This window comes from Schistocerca cancellata, chromosome 5 (assembly GCF_023864275.1).
Source record: "Schistocerca cancellata isolate TAMUIC-IGC-003103 chromosome 5, iqSchCanc2.1, whole genome shotgun sequence".
Taxonomy (NCBI): domain Eukaryota; kingdom Metazoa; phylum Arthropoda; class Insecta; order Orthoptera; family Acrididae; genus Schistocerca; species Schistocerca cancellata.
The window spans coordinates 281,630,510-281,658,353 of record NC_064630.1 but is presented as its reverse complement, the minus strand read 5'-3'; the positions used below and the strand labels follow the sequence as shown (position 1 = coordinate 281,658,353).

The 27,844-nt window shown below is 42.4% G+C and overlaps 1 protein-coding gene across 1 annotated transcript in view; it reads right to left on the bottom strand.

Moving 5' to 3' along the window:
* Positions 1–27,844, bottom strand: part of LOC126188497 (nephrin-like) — a 758,389-nt gene that overhangs the window by 283,593 nt on the left and 446,952 nt on the right. Inside the window, exon 2 of the mRNA XM_049930101.1 lies at positions 12,918–13,050. Coding sequence (XP_049786058.1) covers positions 12,918–13,050 — 133 coding nt within the window. The remainder of the gene's footprint in view (positions 1–12,917; positions 13,051–27,844) is intronic.

Here is a 27,844-nt window from a genome sequence, read left to right as displayed (position 1 = left end):
AGAACTACAATGTTTTGTACTCTTTCTGAGAAAGTGTAAGTAATGTACTCTGAGACCTGTACCAATACTTTTTTCCCTTGCTGAAACGGATTCTATGTACAAGTTCTAAACGACACCTCAAATGTAAAATTTATTTTTCTTTTTTTGTTGATGATAAAGTAATGAAATGTTACCATTCCTTCGGCAATCATTCTGCACCGTTTCTCGTATATTGTCTTTCGGAGATTCGTAAGAGCTTCAAACTTCAGTAATTCAGTAATTCTGAGGCGTTAATCTCACGAATCCACTTGTCAAAATTCCTTTGCGAACACAAAAAATGTAAACGACATCTTACGGTTTGAGAACTTCTGCTACAATTTTTTAGACTTTTTGGGGGAATGAGTGAGATTCCAGTATTCACACTGTTCCTTAGTTCTCGGGTTGACGTACTGAAACCTACTTATCGGCCCTAGTCACGATTCTTCGAAAATTCCTCCCTCTCTCAGTGGTAAAGCTAAAGAAATGTCAAGGCCGCACATCTTTACAATCAACCATGAGTTTTCTGCACCAACGCCTCGCAACGTCATCATTCATAACCCAGTCCTCATACATGTGACACAAACGACAATGAATCCCGGCGGCGGTGACTCCTCCTGCTGGTAGAAAACTAACGACGGAACATACCTCTAAACTGACGGGAGACGCAGCAACGCCAATCATTTCAATTGTCATTAAGCTGCTAGCTTTCGTTTGCTTGTAATATCCAATAGGAGGTTAATTTATGAATAGCCCTAGTAAGTCACTATGTTACACTTTACGCCTGCATCTAAAAACGTCCTCTTATAGTAACACTATGGCTACAAATACGTGATCAGATTACATACTTTTTCATTTTAGTTTCCTTTGTGTAAAAACGCTTTGGAGCAAAGCAAACTATACTATGAGCGTACTCTGTAGCAACGATCTGACAGGAATAATCTGTCAATAATAAGGTGTTACAAATAGCTCTCCTAATAACAGTTACTGTTTTTGCAGATAACTTCAAGTTCATATCCTCTGTAAGCATTGCGTATTGAACCGGGGACCTAGAAACGACGGAGGGGCTCCGTCCCGCCATAGCCCTCAGTGGTTCGCAACCCCACAACAGGCCACAGCAGTCCACCCACACCACCGCCGTCCCACACCGAACGCAGGGTTATTGTGCGGCTCGGCCCCCAGTGAACTCCCCCGGGAATGTCTCGTACCAGATGAGTGTAGCGTGGTAGAGTAATTATGGTGCATGCGTACGTGTAGACAGTGCTTGCGCAGCAATCGCCGACATAGTGTAACTCAGGCGGAATAAGAGGAACCAGCCCGCATTCGCCGAGGGAGATGGAAAACCGCCTTAAAAACCATCCACAGGTTAGCCGGCGCACCGGACCTCGAGATTAATCCACCGGGAGGATTCCTGCCGGGGTCCGGCAAGCCTTACCGCTCGGGAAGCAGCGCGTTAGACCGCGCGCCTGGCCGGGCGGGCTTCTGTAAGCATTAGTCAAATCTAATTGTGGGATGATGCGGAAATCAAGCCTGCTAGAGGAGGAAGCGCTCTTACTTCGTGAGAAATACTTTCATTCGGTATTGCAGTGCCTGTATTATTTCGAATTACGATGCCAAGTTCCCACGCACAAGCATGCATGTCTGGAGTAACAGGCAGCGAGGTGACTTCAGCCGTTATGAAATACAAAAAATGCATTTGCAGTCGCAAATATTAACAACCATCAGCCGTATACCGCTAAATTGTAAAGCGACCGCTTGCAATAAGCCGGAAATCTGTCTTGGAGTCTCCATCCGGCACAAATTTTCACTGTCTTCGGTTAGTTATGTTACCTAGTATTGGCGCCTGAAAGTCAGTGTGGTGTTATGTTTCCAATAACGTCACGTCTACGTGAATGGTACACTGCGACACGTTTCTGAATAGATCATAATCAGAGGTGATGGATTACTGATAAAATATTTATTAAACTGTTTAAAGAAAGAAGTATTGTAGTTCGTGTTTTTATAACGAACAAGTTATAAGAATGGCGGTCCTCTTGTTAATGTCCCGCAGGTCGCTAAACAACATTTAGTTTAAACGTATTTTTTTATTTTCCTTTTGAATAAAAGTCCGCAGCTCGTGGTCTCGCTGTAGTGTTCTCACTTCCCGAGCACGGGGTCCCGGGTTCGATTCCCGGCGGGGTCAGGGTTTTTCACCTGCCTTGAGATGACTGGGTGTTTTTGTGTCACCTTCATCATCATTTCATCTTCATTACGGTCGGAGGAAGGCAATGGCAAACCACCTCCGCTAGGATCTTGCCTAGTACGGCGGTGCAGGTCTCCCGCATCGTCCCGTACGGTCTGTCAAGGAGTATGGGACTTCATCATGATCTAAATAAAAAGATATTTTAGGTGGTCAAGGTAAAAGACACACACTGCGTTCATTGTGCTGAGCTATTGATGATCGTTTTGCTGAATAAATACTTATTCGCTACAATATCCCATCGAACAACGGCAAGTGAAGGTTTGAACAACAATGCAGCACTCGTTCCTTATAGGCAAGAAGCTTACGATTTCCACTCAACTCCTACAAATACCTCAGTATTATCGTTTGTAATGAAATGAAAAAAATCATAGGATTGGTCATAGGTAAGTGGAAATGCCGTGAGGCTAGGGCCTCCCGTCGGGTAGACCGTTAACCTGATGCAAGTCTTTCGAGTTGACGCCACTTCGGCGACTTGCGTGTCGATGGGGATGAAATGGTGATGATAAGGACAACACAACACCCAGTCCCTGAGCGGAGAAAATCTCGGACCCAGTCTGGAATCGAACCCAGGCCGTTAGGTATGACATTCCGTCGCGCTGACCACTCAGCTACCAGGGGCAAACGGTCATAGGTAAGTGGGTAGAAGACTTTCATGGTTGCTAGGACTACAGAAACAGTTGTGGGAACTTCATATAATATTATGTAAATGTATGTGACCCATAACAAATACGACTGTAAGCGGATACAGAACGTATGTAGAGAAGTGCAATGCATATAATAATAGGGATATTTGCTCTATGACAGAGCACCATGGAGAAGTTGAAGAGTATGAACTAGGAGATGCATGAGGGTAGACGCCAAGTATCCAACGAAAGCATATCTAAAAATGTTACGTTTGTGGAGATCCACAGCTTTCACATGCTTAATAAACATAAACATGGTTCGTAGCAGGCTGTAATGCGGCTTTTAATTAATCGTGCGCTTAGTCTAAATTAGCTAATCGAACGATTAAATAAACATAGTACTACAGCCTGCTACGAACCATGTTTACATGTATTAAGTATCTAAAAATGTTTCAACAACCAGCATTGAGGACTCTAGAAACATACTACAACCGTTTACGAGTTGATCCCATGTGGACAGTGAAGAAAAAAGTAGAGTAATTACACTGCAGCACCTTTGTACCTTCTTTTTTGTACTGCACACATGCGAATGGAATAATAAATACCCCTGATAAGTATTTTTAGTTTATAGTTCCTTATAACTCGGACAAACTGTATAAATGACATCATCTAACACTATAAGCTGCTGTTTAATTCATTCTTTAATGTGCGACCGGTTTTTGGTCAAAGACCATTACTGAGCACACTTTTTTTCTGAACAGCAAGAAAGTGACTAAGTATAAACTAGAATTCTCCCCTCAGCTTCGCCCATGTGTGCGTTCGACACATATATTGAATACACCTCCTCCTGTGTACATATTTTCCTCCCATTATCTCTCCCCCTCTTCCTCCATCTGTCCATTTCATTCTCCCACCTCTATCTGTCCATCTCATACTCCCCTATCTGTTTCTTCATTGCCTCCTCGCCCTGTCTTTGCCGATTTCCTCTGTCTCTTCACTCTCACCATATCTTCTTCTCCACTCGAGCTGCCCACCTCTTTCTCCCCCACTCTTTCCATCTCTGCCTCCCCCAATTCATTTTCCACCTGCATACTACCCTTCTACATTATCCGCATCTCTCCCTTGAATCTCTTCTCCATCCATTTCCTCCTCCCCTAAATCTGTCCGATCCCTCCCCTGTCCATTTTAACCTGCCCCCAGCCATGTTCATCGACACATCTAGCCCTTGAAATACAGTTCAATAAAGAAGACCGACACTACTATCAGATCACAGTTGTCACGCAAGACAGACTAAAAATCAGGAGCCTCAAAATTATTTATTTTATGATGTTGCTTTTTGTTGCTAGGTGGGGTCGCGTCAGAGATACGAACGTCAACTTTTTCTTATATGGGATGCTATAGTTTGGTACTTATTTTCTGATAGCGGCTATCGAGACGAATGTTCAAATGTGTGTGTGAAATCTTATGGGACTTAACCAATAAGGTCATCAGTTCCTAAACTTAAACACTACTTAATCTAAATCATCCTATGGACAAACACACACGTCCATGCCCGAGGGAGGACTCGAACCTCCGCTGGGACCAGCCGCATAGTCCATGACTGCAGCGCCTTAGACAGCTCGGCTAATCCCGCGCGGCTATCGAGACGGATCCAATGATGTGTAACAGTAAGGTCTTTGAATGTCAACGAAGGTCAAAAAGGTGGCATGAACGTCCATTTACAAAAGGTGTTCAAAGCAGTGCTGCAATCTTCTAATCATGGATTGAGCTGTATTCCTTATCACTTCGGCGTTTACCGAAGCACATGCTCTGACAATTCTCTCTCGTATATCGTGCAAACAGTAAATATTTGCCGAATACGGCGTATCCATCTAACGTGCCACTGACGTATAAACACCATTCGATGGTTTCGCAATACAACTCTAATAGGAACGGTAATACTTAGTATCGTCGAATCAAGCGAATATGAATGATGTATCCCTTCGAAGAACGAGTCGATATGCTTCTCATTTACGGAGAATGCCAACGAAATTCAGTGGGAGCTAGAGACTTATGCGCTGAAAGATATCCTCAACGTACTCCCCCTACACGTCCTACATAACTGGATCTTTAACGCATCGGAAACATATCCGGTAAAGGAAATTTACTAACGAGGAACCGGAAATTTGTACTCTTGGCACTGTGGTTCGAGATCCCTGTGTCAGTTTGCGTCACATCGCAAGGGAACCTGGCATGAGCCAGGGTAATGTTGTTCGTGTTCTGCGTCGCCGTAAATATCATCCTTACCATATCAGTCTGCACCAAGAATTAACTGGTACCGATAGTATGCGTCCCATTGAAGTCTGCCAATGTGATCAACTTCAGATTCAGAGGGATGACACATTTCTTGATTTGATTTTATTTACTGACGAGACTAGATTCACGAACCATGGAAAAGTTAATTTGCATAACAGAAATTATGGAGCAACTGAAAATCCATGTTGGTTGCGGCAAGTTACGTACCAGAAACCGTGGTCGGTGAATGTATGCTGTGGGATTTTGGAGACAGAATTATAGGCCCCTATTTTGTCGAAGGAAATCTTAATGGTAGGAAGTATACCACATTCCTGGAAGAAACGTTAGGCCTGTTACTGGAAGAAATACCTTTAGGAAAAAGGAACAGAATGTAGTATCAACACAATGGGTGTCCGGCATATTTTTTGCTGATGGCCAGAAATGAGTTGCAGAGACAATTCCCAAATCATTGGATTGGACGCGAGGGGGATGTGTCGTGGTTCGTTCGCCATACTTTACGCCTCTGGATTTTTCCTTGTGGGTATTTGTAAAAGACATTGTTTATCATGTGCTTTGATAAGTGCCGATGTGATAAGGATTACCACTGAATCCATGATAAGAATATTATAACACTGCATTGATACCAGTCGTCATCACTTCAAACCAACGTCATATTATGGCCCTGTTGTCTCATGCAACATTTGCCCCACAAACTCTTCAGTCGCTATCATACTTTCGGAGTTATTCTTGGTGGCAATAGTCAGTGACTCATAAATAAGACTGCATATTACAGTGTTATATGATGTAATTTCCACACCACGATATGCGATACAACCCCTCAATACCTGCTACAGTGTAACGCAGAGCACGCTAGGTTTTAGGATGGAATAGAGAGTCAGACGATGATCGAACCTGTGTTGTGGGTCAACGAAGGTGGCTGGAGCACCAGCCAAAATAAGTGTGGCGTTTAGGCGGTTCTCCTTTATGGAGATGCTGGGCTGGTTCCCATAAAATACGATAAAAAACCGTTGAAGCAACGATTACAAATGGAACAATGCTTACAAAGTGCAGAGACGACTTCCCTCCCTTTGGTAACTGACGAGTGTGGCGACAGGAAGGGCACCTGCCCGCAATATTAAAGAAAGGAAAAATAAGTTAATAACATTTTCCAAATCCTGAGTGGGGTGGACCAGTTTACTAGACGGGACTAAAGCTAAGAAGAAGAGGTATGATTGGAAGCACTCTCGGCCACGGACTTCACAATGGTTTGCAGACCACAGATGTAAATATGGATCAAGGCTTAACAACTCGCTAATTCTGAGCGCGAGCACTCAATTCTGCTCACGCTCTTACCTGCGAGCAGACCTGTTGCGGCGTGGCGACGCGTGAGGGAGATGCGCGCGCAGAATGTGATCGCGGCAGCACACTAGAAGAGCAAATGTGAAATTTCGGAGGGTCAGTTTTGGCAGCGGTGCCACCTAAGGTCGAGTCAGCATTGTGTAACACCGACAATGTCTTCGCCTTTCTACCTGCTGTGCGAGGAGATGGGTATTGCTTGTCACAGCACTTCAAAGGATAGAAAACGGAATATGTGAAGACCTGATCAAGTACAAGAGGTTTTAAAAAGCAAAAGGGAGCCATCTGAAGGAAGAAAACAGCATTACTTTTAATGAGGTCTTAGGAAACTTTCACGGATGATATTTAACGGCCGTGCGGTGTAGCCGTGTGGTCTTGGGCGCCTTGCCACGGTTCGCGTGGCTACCCTCGTCGGAGGTACGACTCCTCCCTCGGGCATGGGTGTGTGTGTTGTCAGCGTAAGTTACTTTAAGTTAGATTAAGTAGCGTGTAAGCCTAGGGACCGATGAGCTTAGCAGTTGGGTCCCATAGGAACTTACCACAAATTTCCAAATTTTGATATTTAATCGAAGAATACTAGGTTGTTGAGACGACACAGTGTTATTGTGTGTGTACATTCTTGCTTGTTAGTTGCACGATTACGTAACGACTATAAGGCTCACATACTTAGAACATATCTGGTACTGCTAATGAGATTTTAATGCAACATTTTGGTTCACTTAAAAATACATTCTGGATTTAAAGTACTTTCTGTGAGATACCAGATGACACAGTGGTTAGTTTATGTGACAGCTACACGATTTTATCACGACGCTACTAATGAGTGACAATTTACAATGTTGCTTTTGCGGTGTTTCTGTTTTATATCTGCACAGTTTTTCTGAATTCTTCTGGAAAGGAAAACATGTTTTAGTAGTAACTTTTGTGGTATAGCTACAATGAGACTGCCTTTTCCGTAGCACAACAATACGTTACAGCACAGTACTTTCTTCATCACGGCAATAAGCGTAATAAGTAAGATATCTATACGCAAAGCATTTCACTTTTGTTTATCATGAGGTAAGTACATTGACTTCTGCAGAATTTAGCTTTCGGAGGACAATAACTACGACACTTCCACAGAGATTATCTTACAGCAAGACGCACATTTCGCGCTACAGGACACGTATTTGAGTGATTAATTTTGTACTTAAAACATTTATTTTTAAAGATTTTTGAATTACAAAGAAAGTTTTCCGTGATACATTTCATTCCATTGCTGTAATCTGTAACACCTGAGGGTATAATTGCATTAATCCTCAGGGGGGTGCACGCTTACTTTGTGTACCATGTGTGTGGCAAGCACAAGGAGCCCTAGCTAATATGGTATTTGCTTATACAACTTTACACATCGGTACCATATTTCTGTAACACATAATTACACAGGTATCTGATCATTTAACTGAGAGAGACAAACTTTTTTACTACGGCAGTGACAGATGTTTACGTAATTACACTGTTGGATAACTTCGATCTTACGAAATTGTATTTTGTCTGTACTTTGTGAACTGTTCATATTTTTCAGAACCATTGTGATACTATCAGAGCTTTGAATGATGTATTTGGTATGAGATCATGATTTTTAAAGTACGTTTGAGGTAGATGACACTACTGAAATGAGCAGAGAATCTTCTTTAGGTTTTGAAATTATTGCAGAAAGCTACGACGTTTTAGAGATTTGACTGAGGTGTTATGATGTTATTTTTACGACGACGATGTGTATTATGCTGTTGAGGTATGTTTATGATCAATAAGCTGATGTTATATGAGGAATCTGATTATGCTATGTAGTTATTATGATGAAATATTGAAGACGTGTTGATGAATATGAATATGTATATGTGTAAAAAGGTAAGGAATAATGAGTAGTGGTTAGGGACTCTGGTTTGTGAATAAGGTTATGGGAAACCAAGAATCGTCCTTTAAGAGTTATGAAATGTGTGTAAATGAGTGAATGTATCACAATGCCGGGGAAAATTTTTGGACACTGTTATATTTATAGGATTTTGTTTCTACAGATTTGTAACGCAAATTCTTGACCTGTGAAATATTTTTATATGAGACTGTCACTGTAGCGGAAACTGCTGTCGTAAATATTCCCGTAAGAAAGTTAAGTGACCACCTGCACGTAATGCGTCGTGGGCACCCAGCTGTGTCAGACGCCTGGAGAAAAAGCCATTAGGGTGTGCCTTTCCAGAGTTCACAGGTAGAAAAAAAAAGGGAGGCCATTATCCTCGCTGTTGACATTCCTTTGTAGAAAGCATCGTAAATACGACACCCTCAAACTTGAAAACATGATAACACTGTGGAGCTCTTAATTTATGATATTTACTGCAATGCCGAATGAAATGACGAGAAATATTTTTATGTCTATACACCTGATTATGACTACTGTCTTTCTAGTTGAAAGAAATGCCATATGGCTTGCTTTATGTATTTATTTGCTCATTTTCTTTAGTATCTAGTTTCTAGCTGCACTGCAGCATTGTTTAAAATAAAATTTTATGAATGTACTAATATAGATATTTTATGCCTACAGATACAGTAAACAATAACTTAAAAAAAATGAAGGAGCACAAAAAGACATTTCCCTTCACAGGACTTGCATACATAATTTTCTTTTCAACTACTTGGTAATATTTTTCGTAGAATAAGTTGTGGTGCACCACTTTAATTACATAGACATTAAGATGTGAATATACATTTCCCTTATCTGCATTGTTGTTTTTACTGTAATATTTTTTCTGCTTGAGCTATGTCATGTTTAGGTATAAGTTACTGCTGTTTGCCAGGCATAGTGTTACTGAATTTGACTTTGTGTTACTCTGCTAAGCCAGTTTATTACTGATTTATTTTTCTTGTTTGCTGCTCATTGCATATTAGTTGTAATATTGTTGCTTACTTTGCCAATTTGAATTTTTTGTCATTGCTGTTCGTGTTAATTGTTTTGTGCTGCAGCATTGCCTCGTCCCTTAGTTTAGCATCTGAGCTCAGTAGATTTAAGTTAGCTTAAGAAGGGGTAGACTATATAAGAGAATGAGTTGTGATGAATTTGAAGAAATGCACTGAGAGGTTATACGAAAAAATACAGAAAGCATGTTTGGATAGGATTTTTTTGGTGGAAGCAAAGGTTGAAATAAGACGAAAGATCTATGGAATGAAGTTTTGGGTTGGACTGCAGTACCAAATGTTACACTGAAAATAAACCCTGTCCTTTCCTTTTGTGTTATCCCACTATGTGTTTGTGTACTCTTGTGTATTTGTGTTTTTCCTGTCTTTATGTGTTTAGCTGATAAGAGCTATGTTGTAGAATTTTTCTAATACTCTGTTATTTACTTTGTAAAGATGTTCAGACATTATTTATTCTGTTTTGTTGCTCATGTGTGAAGTGGATGTTTCAATAATTATTCTGATCTTTTATGTATTTACTTATGTCATAATTCCTGTAACACTGATGTATATGTCTATTTCTATTCTTTTGTAAAGCCTGTATTACTAGAAATGTTATCTGTATTGTTATGTTTTTAATGATGTATTTTGTACCTTTGTTATTGTATTCTTATGTTATAAAATTGTAATTGACACCAGTTCATCAAATTAAGTAACTTGTAAGTTACATTTCATTGCACACGTTTCTGTTGGTCATAGTATATGGACAATATGTGAGAAGTTGGGACTGTTAGTGTTTGCACATGTGTTAATAATTGAGCAAGGGACTGGATAACAGCATTGCTGGTTCGAAGGACATTCCAAAAACTTTGGGAGTGCACAAGTGGTGGTTATGGACTTGCTATATTATCCGCAAGACTCTTCAATGGTGATTGTGCACCTGCACAGTCACAACAGATGGCTGCTGGCCATCTCTACAAGAACTACAGTGGGTCTGCATCTTTGATGACCCACCAATACCATTATTTCTACAAGGACTGCAGTGGGTGTGCACCTCAGGTGGCCCACCAATACCGTAATCTCTACCAGGACTACAGTGGTCTGCTCTGTGATGACCTACCTACCAATATTCTTCAAAACTTCGAATGACTCTGCTGTGGGTTTACTCTGTTGTGGCCCATTACCTGTCTGCATGTCGAGAGTCAGCATTGTCTTTCTGTTGGAAGGACAACACTACTTCTTCAAGACTGCATGGAAATCCACTACTTCCATGTGCATTTTCTTTTACTGCCCAGACTTTGGGAAAAACACTGCAATTTTACTGTGTTGACAAATCTGCACTGTCTTTATGGACTGTGAGAAAATTTTAGCTTTTGACCAACATTGCATCAATAAGTGTGTGCATTTGATATCTTTGTTATTGTAATTATGAAAAATTTTGTCAAATCTGTATTGGCCACTGCCCAAAACAATTTGTAAATTTTTTTGTGGGGAGCATGGGGGCTATGTAAGTAGGCTGTTTAGGTTTTTTTATTGGTAACGCCACCTCTGTATGGAAATCACTGGCTGTGCTGTGTGCAGTCTGTGGCTGCTTTGCATTGTTGTAATACTCGCCATTGTAGTGTTAGGCAGCTGGCTGTGAACAGCGCGTAGCGTTGCGCAGTTGGAGGTGAGCCGCCAGCAGTGGTGGATGTCGGGAGAGAGATGGCGGAGTTTTGAAATTTATAATTCTGGATATTATGAGTTTCTATGTATATTATGATTTTTCAACACTATTAAGGTAAATACATTGTTTGTTCTCTATCAAAATCTTTCATTTTGCTAACTATGGCTATCAGTAGTTAGTGCCTTCCGTAGTTTGAATGTTTTATTTAGCTGGCAGTAGTGGCGCTCGCTGTATTACAGTAGTTCGAGTAATGAAGATTTTTGTGAGGTAAGTGATTTGTGAAAGGTATAGGTTAATGTTAGTCAGGGCCATTCTTTTGTAGGGATTTCTCAAAGTCAGATTGCGTTGCGCTAAAAATATTGTGTGTCAGTTTAAGCACAGTCATGTATAAATGGTCAAAGGGGACGTTTCAATACATCCCACACTTGTTATGGAAAGTGGCGTTCAGAGTGAGATTGTAATATTCCTGCAAAAAAATTGCTGCATATTCTTTAGCCCTGTATGAAACTGTAGATATCACAAGCACACAGTTGGATGTAACATTCTTAGCCGCGCTGGTGTCATGTATAAAACGTTTGTCACGGCGATTATTAGTTTGTGTGTCTGCAGTTGGAGCGTCAGTCATGATGGGAAGTAAATCAGGCTTCGAAGCGCAGCTGAATGAGAAACTGAGAAAGCGTGCAGCACCCAAGACAGGATGATCAGCAGCTTGAAGTAACTGATCTACATTGCACCGGTCTCCTCCCGGTGACCCTGGAGAGGGAACAGTACTCGCTCGTTGCGGGTTTGTGCTCACCGCTTGCTCGCGGAGCACGTTTGCTGCGAAGCCCTGATGTAGATGTACGAGGACTGTTCGCAATGTAACGACCTATCGCTCGCGGAATGGAAACCACTGTGAAAAGCAAAAATATTTTATTTACAACAGTTAGCTACACCTTCCAGCTACTTCTCTAAGTAGTCGCCGCATCTAATTAGACATAAGGCGTAGCGTTGTACCAACGCTTCAGTACCCTCGCCATAGAAGACAAGCGTCTGTGCTTTCCGCCAATTCTCTAAGCTCATCTACAGCTAGTCATCTGTGTCAGAATGTTTTCTTTATAACCAGTGGTTCATGTGGGCAGAGATGGAACTCTGGGGGAACCAATTATGGGATGTACTATAGGTTATCAAAACTTCCCATCGAAAATGCTCCAGGAGCACCTTAAATGCTCCCGCATAACACTGCCGAGTACTCTCATGAAGAAGGAAGCAAACGAAAGTTATGTCATAAGAGCTGCATAAAAACAGGAGAACTCTTGTCACGAAGCCCTCATACTTGGCGGGATATACTATTTTCTAGGCTATTTTACGTGCTCACTGCGTGTTCAGAACTGAAAAGAGCGACGTGACTGGATCGACGGGCATACCAGAGACACTGCCCAACATATCTGTGGAAAGCTTCCTCGAAGTTTCACTGTGATTTCTGTCTCATGTGCGATTGGGCATTACTTTCACAATAGACCTCGTATTTGGCGACAAGTATATTACAGAGCACAAGTTCTGGTTGGGGAAAGGTAACGGTCGAGTCCCTTTGAAAGGAACGATCACCAGTTCTGCCTAAAGTAATCTGGGGAAGCTACAGAAGGCCTAAATAGGGCTAGACTCCCACTCTAGCAAGTGGGACTCCCGGAATAACAGCTACATCTTTTCGGTCGTATCACGAGTCAACCCACTGAGAAAGGTACCTTCAACAGTGAAACTTTCGTAACCGATCTTTACGGCGAAGAGTAAATCGTATACGGAACAACAAGTTATGTGTGGATTTATTTCTGACCTGTAGATGGGTGCTTTGAGGTCCTCGCGGTACCAGATGACCAGCAGCGGCTTGTCTTCGGCCACGGCGGGGGTGATGTCACAGGGCAGCCGAGCCACGCCCCCTTCCGCCGCCTGCACGTTCGTCGTCGGCACTGTAACAGGAGAACACAAAAGCACGTCACATAAGGTACAAAACGTCCAACACACAGTGCTCTAATTGTAAATTGTGGTAATTGTATGTTTGTGGGCCAAAACCACCGAAAACGTGTCTGAATAATGCTATTGAACAGCTTCCCATTCTACGTCGCTGCTAAATGCGACCATCTAGGTAGTGTGGGGTTTTTTCCAATCTGATGCTGGCTGTTGTGACTTCTACTTTTTCTTTTTTTTACGCGGTACACAGTCACTTGCGCGACAAGTTCGTGGTTGTGGTGCGGATCGTCGAATGAGATGCAATTCACCTATTGGAGCACGTCTATTCAAATGGTTCAAATGGCTCTGAGCACTATGGGACTTAACTTCTGAGGTCATCAGTCCCCTATAACTTAGAACTATTTAAACCTGACTAACCTAAGGACATCACACACATCCATGCCCGTGACAGGATTCGAACCTGCGACCGTAGTGGTCGCGCGGTTCCAGACTGTAGCGCGTAGAACCGCTCGGCCACCCCGGCCGGCACAAGTTTATTCAAAGGCAAGTTAAACAGCAGTATACAGAAACTTGTCTTTACTTCAGTACCACTCAAAACGTCATTTAAATTTACGCCTCATTCGAGAGTACTTCTGACAATGAGAGTATTAAAAGTTGTGCGTTGAAATCTTCTTCAGCTCGATGTGACACGTAAACGAAAATAAAATGCTACTAATCCCCAATGTAACTTCTCAAATATCAAGAGAGTTCCTTTAAATAACTATCAAAAATTTGCGGAATGTAGTCACAAATTAAAATTTTTATATGGTAATGAATTTAAATTCAGTGAAGATTTATGGCTGAATTTTACATATGTAATCTCTTTAGTATGAGCAAGGAGATATGTCAGTAACATCCTCAGGTATAGCACTTGCTGTACCCGATGAGTGCATTTGATGGCATTCCTTGCTAACTCAAAATGCTGGCTAATGTGAAGCAGTCCTTGTTCGTCTGAACGTCACTACCTCGTTGAGCCTTCTCTCCTCCATTTACAGTAGGTGGAAACCAGAAGCTGTTACAAGGGTCTCTCCACAGTCCAGCAAGTGACTGAAGACATCTACATCTGCATCTACATCTACATCCATACTCCGCAAGCCACCTGACGGTGTGTGGCGGAGGGTACCTTGAGTACCTCTATCGGTTCTCCGTTCTATTCCAGTCTCGTATTGTTCGTGGAAAGAAGGATAGTCGGTATGCCTCTGTGTGGGCTCTAATCTCTCTGATTTTATCCTCATGGTCTCTTCGCGAGATATACGTAGGAGGCAGGAATATACTGCTTGACTCTTCGGTGAAGGTATGTTCCCGAAACTTTGACAAAAGCCCGTACCGACTACTGAGCGTCTCTCCTGCAGAGTCTTCCACTGGAGTTTATCTATCATCTCCGTAACGCTTTCGCGATTACTAAATGATCCTGTAACGAAGCGCGCTGCTCTCCGTTGGATCTTCTCTATATCTTCTATCAACCCTATCTGGTACGGATCCCATACTGCTGAGCAGTATTCAAGCAGTGGGCGAACAAGCGTACTGTAACCTACTTCCTTTGTTTTCGGATTGCATTTCCTTAGGATTCTTCCAATGAATCTCAGTCTGGCATCTGCTTTACTGACGATCAACATTATATGATCATTCCATTTTAAATCACTCCTAATGCGCACTCCCAGATAATTTATGGTATTATCTGCTTCCAGTTGCTGACCTGCTATTTTGTAGCTAAATGATAAAGATCTATCTTTCTGTGTATTCGCAGCACATTACACTTGTCTACATTGAGATTCAATTGCCATACCCTGCACCATGCGTCAATTCGCTGCAGATCCTCCTGCATTTCAGTACAATTTTCCATTGTTACAACCTCTCGATACACCACAGCATCATCTGCAAAAAGCATCAGTGAACTCCCGATGTCATCCACTAGGTCATTTATGTATATTGTGAATAGCAACGGTCCTATGACACTCCCCTACGGCACACCTGAAATCTTTCTTACTTCGGAAGGCTTCACTCCATTGAGAATGACATGCTGCGTCCTGTTATCTAGGAACTCCTCAATCCAATCACACAATTGGTCTGATAGTCCATATGCTCTTACTTTGTTCATTAAACGACTGTGGAGAACTGTATCGAACGCCTTGCGCAAGTCAAGAAACACGGCATCTACCTGTGAACCCGTGTCTATGGCCCTCTGAGTCTCGTGGACGAATAGCGCGAGCTGGGTTTCACATGACCGTCTTTTTCGAAACCCATGCTGATTCCTACAGAGTAGATTTCTAGTCTCCAGAAAAGTCATTATACTCGAACACAATACGTGTTCCAAAATTCTACAACTGATCGACGTTAGAGATATAGGTCTATAGTTCTGCACATCTCTTCGACGTCCCTTCTTGAAAACGGGGATGACCTGTGCCATTTTCCAATCCTTTGGAACGCTACGCTCTTCTAGAGACCTACGGTACACCGCTGCAAGAAGGGGGGCAAGTTCCTTCGCGTACTCTATGTAAAATCGAACTGGTATCCCATCAGGTCCAGAGGCCTTTCCTCTTTTGAGCGATTTTAATTGTTTCTCTATCCCTCTGTCGTCTATTTCGATATCTACCATTTTGTCATCTGTGCGACAATCTAGAGAAGGAACTACAGTGCAGTCTTCCTCTGTGAAACAACTTTGGAAAAAGACATTTAGTATTTCGGCCTTTAGTCTGTCATCCTCTGTTTCAGTACCATTTTGGTCACAGAGTGTCTGGACATTTTGTTTTGATCCACCTACCGCTTTGACATAAAACCAAAATTTCTTAGGATTATCTGCCAAGTCAGTACATAGAACTTTACTTTCGAATTCATTGAACGCCTCTCGCATAGCCCTCCTCACACTACATTTCGCTTCGCGTAATTTTTGTTTGTCTGCAAGGCTTTGGCTATTTTTATGTTTGCTGTGAAGTTCCCTTTGCTTCCGCAGCAGTTTTCTAACTCGGTTGTTGTACCACGGTGGCTCTTTTCCATCTCTTATGATCTTGCTTGGCACATACTTATCTAACGCATAATGTACGATGGTTTTGAACTTTGTCCACTGATCCTCAACACTAACTGTACTTGAGACAAAACTTTTGTGTTGAGCCAACAGGTACTCTGAAATCTGCTTTTTGTCACTTTTTCTAAACAGAAAAATCTTCCTACCCTTTTTAATATTACTATTTACGGCCGAAATCATCGATGCCGCAACCGCTTTATGATCGCTGATTCCCTGTTCTACGTTAACTTTTTCAAATAGTTCGGGTCTGTTTGTCACCAGAAGGTCTAATATGTTATCGCCACGAGTCGGTTCTCTGTTTAACTGCTCAAGGTAGTTTTCACATAAAGCACTTAAAAAAGACGTCGGTGGGTTGACAGTATGCGCTTTCGTTAGCCTGCTGAGACGGTCTCGAGTTATCTGGAAAATGAACTAATAAACCTGTGAGCTCACACACCCACAACGTCCCTCTGTACCTGTTCATCGTTGATCTTAGAGTTAATTAGTGCCGTCCTGACTAGGACGGAGAAGATAAACCGTTATTAGATGAATGATTATCCTAGAGCGTCCATCTTCGTTTATCTTCTAATATAGACACACGTACATGTGTGCAAAGGATGTGTTAGCAGAACAAGTCCAGCATTTCTCTGCCATTAAGCCATACCGATGGAGCGTTAACAAACGCGTCAAGACCTTTTTAGTCGTTCAGCGAGTCTAAGCCGCCGCAAAGCATAACTCTGCCGCGCTGCCGTTTGCACCGCAGACCTCACGGCGAAGCCAGGTAACGAACCTATGCTGGGAGTTCGTCCTCCTTGCGAATTCTCACCCTCTCTAGGCATACCCTTCTTCTTTCCAATACTTAAAATACAGTTCGGACTTTGTGACTCAGAATTTCATTGCGCTCAAGTTTTGATACCATACCAGAGACGGGCTACTGCCAGGAACGACCATTGTTGCTGTTAACTACCCAGCTCGTAGTAGGGCAGGTCTAATTTCCATCCGAATTTATTTGTTGTTAAACTATTCTAATGACTCCATAAAATTCGGTACTTGTTTTGTACAGTAATCGGCAGTACATTTTATCAGTGTTTCCGTTTTAACCCAGTTGTTTACTGAACAATACCGTATCGTTCTCGCAATGTACTTATACAGGGTGATTCAGCTGCCCCCATCGCTCGGTTTTATACAATCCGCAGTGCCTTCAAATACCACTCGCAAGATGGTAATATTCTTTCGCTTTCTATGCGGAAACTATTAGTTCTACGAAAAAATTAACGGGATCTTTTTGTTGGAAGCTATCACTGGAGGCCATGGTTTTCGAGTTATTAAAGAAAAATAGGTTTAAAGGTGACTTTTGCATCTGTTCTTGAATAATTAGGAAACTGCAACCTTTATCGAAATCGCATTCCAGTACAATATTTAGCTAGGGGACTTCAAATGGTTCAAATGGCTCTGAGCACTATGGGACTCAACATCTTAGGTCATAAGTCTCCTAGAACTTAGAACTACTTAAACCTAACTAACCTAAGGACATCACAAACACCCATGCCCGAGGCAGGATTCGAACCTGCGACCGTAGCAGTCCCGCGGTTCCGGACTGCAGCGCCAGAACCGCTAGACCACCGCGGCCGGCTAGCTAGAGGACTAATAGCTTGTGTACAGCAAGATAATACGAAAATATTGAGTGTGACATTTGAAGGTGTTGCAGGCTACATGGAACACAGAGGTAGGGACAGGTGAATTACCCTCTATTGACTCACTACATATCATGCTTTAAGGTCTAAAACTTTGCTTCCTTTCGGGCATGGATGTGTGTGATGTTCTTAGGTTAGTTAGGTTTAAGTAGTTCTATGTTCTAGGGGACTGATGACCTCAGATGTTAAGTCCCATAGTGCTCAGAGCCATTTGAACCATTTTTGCTTCCTTTGTTTTCTCTGCTAGAGAGAGGCTTTATTGTGAAACACTAAATTTTACAGTTTATACCACTGCCCATCTCTAGCTACTACTTTATCGCACCTGATTTGGCGGCATACGAACCCCGTAGCGGAAGAACTGGGCATCCTCTGAGGAGACCAATGAATGAATCCAGTTTTCCAGCTATATGACCGGAAGTGCTGTTCAGCCAGACCCTGTGTTATTAATCGAAAAAGGTGGTAGTCAAGGCAGCAATGTCTGGAGAATCGGCAGTTCCACGTTTCCAAATGTTTTGATTGGTTTTGCGACTTGGAGGTGGAGCGTTTTCGTGTTGCAAAATCAGTTTTAATATGTACCACCGTATTGTGGTCGTTTGTTTTCCAGTGCTTGGCTTAATGGGAACAACTAATTTCGACAAGCGTTACCCGTGATTGTTTCCGCCGGTTTCAGTAGCCTCGAAAACCTCTTTTCCACTGCCAAATCAGTAGCCGACGAAAAATCACCTTCTTGAAGCGTATAAAACCATTGTGTGCACGTTCTTTCACTAATAGATGCCTCGGCGTAGGTCTTACTCAGCATTTTATGAGCCTCAGATGCAGATTTCATCATGCCAAAGCACGAAATTAGGACTTCCAACTAATGCAGCTAGTCGGGTAGAAGAGTACTCGTAGAGTGCAATTGATGTTTTTTTTAGGCTTGATGCTTTTTTTAGGTGAATACTCGCCAGTCGATATGCAGCATGGGAAGCCAGGTGGCGTTCAGAATGAAGACACTTCGACTGTAAAAATTTTATCACAAAGCTGTCGAATATTCGTAATAAAACTCCACAGTTTATTACCATTCAGGAAAAGTCTCGATCTCAAATTATTCTAGGGATCGAGAGATGGCAGAAACCCCAGGTGGAAAGCTATGAGATATTTAGCATGTTATGGATCGAATATGGGAAACACAGCTTACAGGCTATAGGATGGGGAGTGTTCATTGCAGTTGACAGAAATGTTGTCTCTACTGATGTCGATGTAAAGCGCATACCAGATCGCGCATACCAGATCGCGCATACCAGATGAAGTTGAAACCAATTTAATTGGTGGATATTTTTACCGGCCACCCGATTCCACTGTGAGAGTTCTAGAGTCATTCAAAGAAAGTCAGTAGCGCGTAAATACCTAGATCATGCAATACTAGTTGGAGGCGACTTTAACCTACCGAGTATAGACGGGGATGTCTATGGATTTATTGTGCGGGGTAAAGACAGACAGTCATGTGAAATACTTTTGAACAGGTTTTCTGGAAACTGTCTTGAGCAGCTAGCTAGGCAGCTCACACAAAATGGAAATATCTTAGACCTTGTAGTTACAAATAGGCCGGGAAATATCGACAATGTCAGTATAGTAACGGGGATTTTGTGACCAAGCGTTTCTAGGCGCTTCAGTCCGGAACCGCGCTGTTGCTACGGTCGCAGATTCGAATCCTGCCTCGGGCATGCATGTGTGTGCTGTCCTTAGGTTAGTTAAGCTTAAGTAGATTTAAGTATAGGGGACTGATGACCTCAGATGTTAAGTCCCATAGTGGTTACAGCCATTTGAGTTTGTCACTACAGCAATCATGATTATGAACGTTAATCAGTCAAGAAGGCTAGGACTGTGTCTCTGCTAGAGGGAGCACATAGGCAGTTGTTAGAAGCTCTCTTAGAGAATGAACTAAAACCACTTAGTTCGAGTAAGATGGATGTACATGAGTTACAGGCGATGTTTAAGCAAATTGTAAATTATGGGCCGGAGAGTTATGTGCCTAGTGAGTGGATAAATTGTGGAAAAGATTCACCATGGTGCAATAACGAAATTCGGAAGATGCTGAGGAAGCAGAGGCAGTTTGCATTCTCGGTTCAAAAGAGAACGCACAAATGACGAGAAGCGAAGATTACTAGAGATTCGTGTATCTGTGAGATCTATGCGCGAAGTTTGCAACTACCACTGTCACATCGTAGCGAAAGATCTGACAGAGAACCCTAGAAAGTTCTGGTCCTATGAAAAATCGCTAACCTTCCATTCATCCCCTGTTGGCCAGTCTGACGTGGCAGCTGAAGGCAGCAAAACAAAAGCCGAAGTTTTAAATTTCACGTTCAAGAAATCGTGCAACAGGAGCATTGTGAAAACATACGGTCATTTGACCATCGGACAGACTCCCCTACGGACGACACAGTAATAAAAAATGGTTCAAATGGCTCTGAGCACTATGGGACTTAACAGTTGTGGTCATCAGTCCCCTAGAACTTAGAACTACGTAAACCTAACTAACCTAAGGACATCACACACATCCATGGCCGAGGCAGGATTCGAACCGGCGACCGTAGCAGTCGCGCAGTTCCGGACTGCGCGCCTAGAACCGCGAGACCACCGCGGCCGGCACACAGTAATAAGCATTCCTGGCGCTGAAAGACAACTGAAAAATTTGAACAGAAATAAATGACCAGGTACGGATGGAAACCCAATTCGGTTTTACAAAGAGTACTCTAAGGCATTGGCCCCTTGCCTAGCAAGCATTTATCGTGAATTTGTAGCCCAGTGTAAAGTTGAAAGTGACTGAAGAAAAGCGCTGGTTACTGCAAAATATAAGATTGGTAAAATAACGGACCCGCAAAATTGCAGACCAACATCCCTAACTTCGGTCTGCTGTAGATTCTTTTTACATAGTCTCGGTTCCAATATCTTTCATGAGACTGAGAAGCTTATGTCCACAAATGAGCATCGTTCTTGCGAAACGCAACTTGCCCTATTTTTACGTGATGTACTGCGGAAGGGCGATAAGCAGATTCCATAGTTCTAGGTTTCTAGGTTTGACATGATGCGCATTGCAGTCTGTTAACGAAGGTACGAGCATATGGAGAAGTTCACAGATGTCTGAATGATTCGAAAACTTCTTGAGTAGTAGAACCAAGTGCTATGTCCTCGACGGTGAAGATTCATCAGAGACAAAAATATCGTCAGAAGTGCCTCATGAAGTGTTATAGGACCGCTGATGTTCTCTTTATACGTAAATGGTTGGCGGACGGGGTGCGCAGCAATCTGCGGTTGTTCGTTGATGATGCCCTCGTGTACAGTAAGGTGTCGAAGTTGAAGACTGTAAGAAGGTACAGGACGACTTACCCGAAATTTCTGGTTGGTGTGATGAATGGCAGCTGGCCTTAAATGTGGAAAAATGTAAGTTAATGCTCATTAGTAGGAAGAACAGACCTGTAATGTTCAGATATACTATTGCTAGTGTCCTGGTTGACACAGACTAGTCGTTTAAATATCTGATTTATCAGAAATGTCAACAATGTTGTTTTGTAAGATCGAATACTATTCTCCTTAACGATGGGCTAGCTGTCTTTGTGGTCTTCAGTGCCAAAACTGGTTTGATGCAGCTCTCCATGCTACTCTGTCCTGCGCAAGCCTGTTCATCTCCGAGTAATTACTGTAACCTACATCCTTCTGAATCTGCTTAGTGTATTCATCTCTTGGTCTCCTTCTACTATTCTTACCCTCCAATATTAAATTGGTGATCCCTTGATACCTCAGAACTTGTCCTTTCAACCGATTCCTTCTTCTAGCCAAGCTGTGCCACAAATTCCTCTTCTCCCCAGTTCTATTCAGTACCTCCTCATTAGTTGTGTACTCTACCCATCTAATCTTCATCTCACTTAACTATCAGAATAATTTCATTTATCTCATCATACATTTCTTCAATGTCTTCATCATTTGCGGAGCTAGCTGATATTAAACTTGGTGTCTGTTTTGGTTACAATAATGCGTTCCTTATGCTGTTCGTTCTAGTTTATTCTCGTTTCTATTTTTTATTCAGTAGTAAACCTACTCCTGCATTACCCCTGTTTGGTTTTGTATTTATAACCCTGAATTCTCCTGACCAGAAGTCCTGTCCCGCCTGCTACCCAACTTAGTTTTGTTTCTCCTGATAACGACATCGTTCTGAATATTCCCCGCTCGGAGATTAGAATGGGGGATTGGCTAGCAAACTGTACAAATTATCCGGTATAAATAGTGCTTCTAATCTTACATTTCATAAAAGTCCCTGCCATATTTCTAGTTAACAAGTGATTAATTAGTCAGTCTGCAACGCTTTCTGCAAGACGAAACTGCTGCTGCTAATACCAAATTAAACATTTGCGGTTTTGCAGACATATTGTATCCAAAGTGTGTAAAAAGCGTTGTCATTTTATCCCTTTGCTTTTTGTAAAAAAAAGTACATTATGCAAATAATATTAAGTACCGCAATATTTACCTAGTAAGTAAAACGTACTTTCTAATTTCGGCCCTTGTTATGGGTTTGTCCATGCTCTCGGAAGCATGTTTGGAAACACACCTGCAACATGTTAGGGAAGATAATGCTAATAATGCAACGCAGCATTGTCGCTCTGTGTATGGAATTTTTAGTCCGCAGCTCGTGGTCGTGTGGTAGCGTTCTCGCTTCCCACGCCCGGGTTCCCGGGTTCGATTCCCGGCGGGGTCTGGGTTTTCTCTGCCTCGTGATGACTGGGTGTTGCGTGATGTCCTTAGGTTAGTTAGGTTTAAGTAATTCTAAGTTCTAGGGGACTGATGACCATAGCTGTTAAGTCCCATAGTGCTCAGAGCCATTTGAACCATTTGGAATTTTTATGTAAGCAACATCTGGTCATGATAGATCACAGGTCCTCTATAGGAGAGTACCTGAGCAAGAGATCGTTATCACACGCCTTACTAACGTTAAAGTTACGAATATTTAGAGTCTCTACTGACCGACAGCTTGTACATCATGATTCCCCTACATGATGATGTTACGAATGTGTTGATATGATACCTCACGAAACTGTATTTCCTGTAACAATGCCTTGTGGTCAGACATAAATTTGTAAACGTAGCAATAACAACCCTCTGCTGCTTATTCCGCAGACTAATGCACGAAAATCAGTTACAGGTACAGATGTCTCCTGCGAAATGTTGTTATTATTGTTGTTGTTTGATGCAATTACCTAAGTTAGCATATACTCTCCACACCTCTTCACCTCAGTGTAACTACTGCCACTTACGATCATTTGACCCTGTTTATTGAAGTTCAAATCTTGGTCTCCCTCCACAACTTTTATCCCCACACGTTCTTCCATTACCAAATTGCCTCCTGGTTTGTTACTAACAGTCTATTCCTCTTTTATACGCAGTTCAATTTACTACCTCATTAGTTATTCGAAGAATCCATTTGATTTTTAAATTTTCTTCTGTAGCAATACACTTTTAAAGCTTCTTTTCTCTTCTCGTCTGAACTGATATCGTCCACTTTTACAACCGTACACGCCTACACTCCATAGAACAACCTTCAAAAAGATTTCCTGGCAGTTAAATTTATATTCGATATTTAAAAAATATATTTTTCAAGCTCACTTGTCTTGCTATTTCCATTCTGACAAGTTGCTTGTTTTCCATATGATTTTGGGTGTACAGACGGATGAAGTCGAAATCTTTCACGCAATTTCGGCTGACACTGCGTAAAACTCACATCAAGATGATAAGATAATAGTCGCCTGAAATGTCATGGCAATAATTCGACGTCATCCAACTGTAAGCCCGTTTTACAGTGGGAGCAGTTATTCTAACCAAACGTTTTCTAGAGCTGCATCTACAAAGTGATTCCTTGATGATGTTACAAACTTTCAGTGGTAATAGAAAAGGGTAAATGTATCAATTTCAGGTAATTGGTCCAGGTCCGAAAGCGACGAAGTCGAAAGTTCCCAGCAAAAGTCGTTCTCAATTCTCTTACAGTGGAAAACATGTACCAGTACTATTGATGTTACGATTGTAGGGCTGGCAACTTTCGAAGGTGGTAGTACGAACTAAAACAAAAGAAAAATTTATCTCGTAGACATAGGTCCTAAAATGCACACCTTAAGAGATATGAGTATCTGTTGATGTTCGATACTGTGAAACACATCTCTCTGCTGTAAACGTTTTGCTTTCTATATTTTTGCAGCAACTAGTATGGAAAAAAACAAGAAAAAACTGGCCAGTAAGCTTGGGTTCCAAAGGCATACCTTAAGAACTACCGGCACTTGTTCAGCAGAAAATACGTGTTTCACATTGTCGAAGTTGAAAAAATGTCCATAAGCTTACTAGACTTTTTTCCTTGTTTTTTTTCGATACTGCTACCTCTGTAAGTTGCTACCCTACAATTTTAGCAATGAATTCTATTGTTTTCACTTATGAATTTGAACTCGGTCGTTTCCAAATCAGGGTCCCTTAACTCAGATGGCTAAATTTATCCTTCTCCATCATCCCTGAAAGTTTTTCACATCACAGAGTCACCCTTTACAGACATCAATAAGCAGGAACTGTGTAACACATTTTCCGCCTGCAAGCTGCACCAATCTGAAGTTATTTAGCTAATGGCATGACACACTACATTGGAAACAGCATAAAAAAGAACATGTATTGCTAAAATATAGGATACAAACATAATAAAATAATGTGAATTGAACATTGGCACATAACAATAAATATATAACTAAATTACAAAACAATAAGATTGCATTAAGTTCAGATTCCAGTATTTTCAGCAATCACAATTCCACACTTAGATTCTGCAGCCACTCCACAGCTTATGCACCCAGGGTCAGGTCTCAAGTTCCATCTGTTCATCGAGGATCCGTGTCGGCTATAACCTGTCCGTATTCTGTTCAGTGTTACCCAGGTTTTCCTTGAGAGGTGAAAGCCCTCTGCATGGTTGGGGGTCTCAAATAATGTATGCCATCTTCGATTGATTCTGTTTCTGTAGTCCGTTCGCCAGATTTCAACGCCATTGTAGTTTTGGCTCAAAAGTTGCTGTGCAGTCTTCACAGGAGGATGTCTGGATTTGAGTCTTCTAAATACAGTAAGGTCCTCGTGGATGGGCAGGGATGTGTATTGGAGATCTTTTTAAACTCTCTTATGAGTATGTTGCATCGTCATATATAAGGCCGTTCGATGTTACTGAGGACTGGTAGCCAGTGGAGTGAAGTGGTTTTAATAGCTCCAGCTATTATTCACATCGTCTGACTTAGCACCACATCTACTTTCCCCTCGTACGGACTGTTTAGCCACACCGATGCGCAGTAATCAGCTGCTGAGTAGACCAAGCTTAGAGCGGTGGTACAGAGTGTCTCTGCACCAGCTCCCAGGTCGTTTCCGTTAATTTGTGGAGGATGTTGTTTCAGGATTTCAGTTTTGCGGCCAGGTTTGATAGGTGTTTTTTATAAGAGAGAGTTCGATCCAATGTTACGCCCAGCTATTTTGGATGGGAATTGTAATGAAGCGCAGTACCATTCAGAGATATCTGCTGAGGTGTTCCAGTCAGCCTATTATTTAGGTGGAAGCATGAGGTCTCCGTTTTTAGTGCACTTGGGATTAGTCGCTATTTCCTGAAGTATTCAGCCATCAGATCCAGATCTTGGGTGAGAGTCTGTTCAAGAGTATGTAGGCATACAAGAGTGATGTCATCTGCTAAAATAAATTTTCTGGATGCTGTGGTTGGTTGGTCGGCTACATAGAGATTGAACGGCAGAGGCGCAAGCACTGATCCTTGGGGGAGACCATTACTCAGGAGTTCTGATTTGCTGAAAGAGCCAAACATTGAGATCTGCAAGACCCTATTTGACAACAAGTCCTCTAAAAGATACGTCATCGTTTTACATCTAGTAGCTTTTAGGAACTTATATGTTATTAATTTTAAGTTAACAACAGCCTCAGTTGCACTGTTTACCTAGATTTACCTAGGTTTCAGTTGGGATAACCCATCCTTCTTCAGAATGTGTTATTCCCTCTCTCCAGACAGTATAATAAGCTGCTGTCAAATCGACGAAAAGCACACCAGTTTTCAGGCGTTGTTCATAGCCCCGCCCAATGAACATTGTTCATGCGAGGACCTGATTTTCGCAGTGTCGATTGGATCTGAAACGGCTTGGTCGATAGGCAGAGATTCTAGTATCATTGGGTTTAGTCTGTTGTAAAGACTAAGCAGTGTATACCTTACACTTAAGAAAAGGATGGGTCTATAACTTCCTGGTTTATCGTCTGGCCTTCCTCGCTTGAGAAAGGCAATGATCTTTGCCCTCTTGAATTCTCTTGGGACAAACTCTTGACTGGAGTATGTGGAAGTAGAATGTCGTTAGCCATTCTTTTGTTTTTGGTCCAATCTGTGGTAAAACTTTATTGTTTGGAACTAACCTCCATGCTGTTTGTGCATAGTGAATTTACTACTGACACCCTCTCGTCGAAGAGGCTGCTATAGTTGCTTTGATGAACGTTTGTGGCCAAAGACAGCGGTTTTACTGATTATTTAAGGAGTCATAAACAGAAGTGACTCGAACCCATATCGTTAATAGTCCATTCAATAATCACTGCATCCAGAAAGCTAAACGAATAGAACAACACTGCGACACACTCCAAGAGAAAGGATCAAGACAGTTTCAGTAATGCTGAAGATAACTGAGATCACTTTGTAAATGTGGTGCATTAGATGTCATCTAACGTAGCTTACACGCTGAGAGTCGATCATAAAATTATTCCGCTTCGAAACACATCCTTTAAATGAGCAATAATCGCGCGGAATTCCAAATTTAGAGGAGAAGTTGTAAACTTTGCTAGACTACTTAACCTAGTGTGTGGCAGTCGTTCCTTAATGCAACAGTTTGCCATCTACAGTCGCTCGCCTTTTCCCTTCAGCGCTGTAATCCCCGCGTGTTGTGGCCTCGGCTTCTCATTCTCAGTAGCGGTGAACACAAAGACGGCTGGCGCGCAGAATGAAGTGGCTGCCATTTTACAAGCGCGGCCCTCTTTCAACACGTCCCCGCCCCCCCCCCCCCCCCGTCCACGCCCCCTCCACCGCCACCAACTCTACGTCCTAGCCCAAGCTAGGGCGTCTGCAAAGAGCGCCGCAGAACACCGAGAGCAGGAAGGAAGCGGTAAAAGAAACCGCCGTGGCGCGGAGGCGCCGGTGAAATGTAATCCCGGCTTCCGAGGGCGCAGTAGTTAACGCAGGCCGGCCGCTTCTTAATTCCCCGACAGGAAAGAGGGGGCCAGAGAATGGGAGGGAGAAAGTGTCTGCGCGTCTGATTCCCTGGCTGCGCCAGCCGGCGTCTTTTGTCCACGGCGTCCCGACGCCGGGCGTCGTCGCACTCAATAGGTTGCCAGCAGGCGTCTAGGACCTCACTGTCCCCATGGACCTCGACGCTACGACGGACTGCGCAGTACGATCTACTTTCGCACTTACGACGGACGTGCGAACGTGCAAAGCCGGGAAGGGAAACAAAAGTTAAGAGATAATAGTCTTCTCAGTCTTGAATGGTGCGCTCAGTCCTACTACTCAGCATCTTTTTAAAACCACAGTGAAATATATTTCATTATGTTGCATAGGTGACACATTTAGCTGTATTTATTCCCCTTGCTTTTATTACAATCGGTTTGGCCGTTCTATTACACCGACTTCAAGCCCGTTTCCGATATATGGTTTCCATGTTGATACATGGCAATCATCATAATACACCTGTGATCAAAATTATCCTGACGCTATTAGTGGACATTACAATGGGTCCTAAGAAATTCTTTAGGATTTTTAAGTATCATTAGCCTTCGGCTGCGCTGTTTATTAGTGACAAATGAAAATTTGTGGCAGACAGGCACTCGAATCTGCATTCCCTGCTATTCGCAAACTGTCTCCAAATCCGCTTCGGCTTCCCGAACTCGACTGAGGACTAGACAAACTTTCATATGTCGTCATCCATGTGTCGTACCTGAACTCGTACAAACAAAGACAAACACCGTCAGAAACAGGCATTG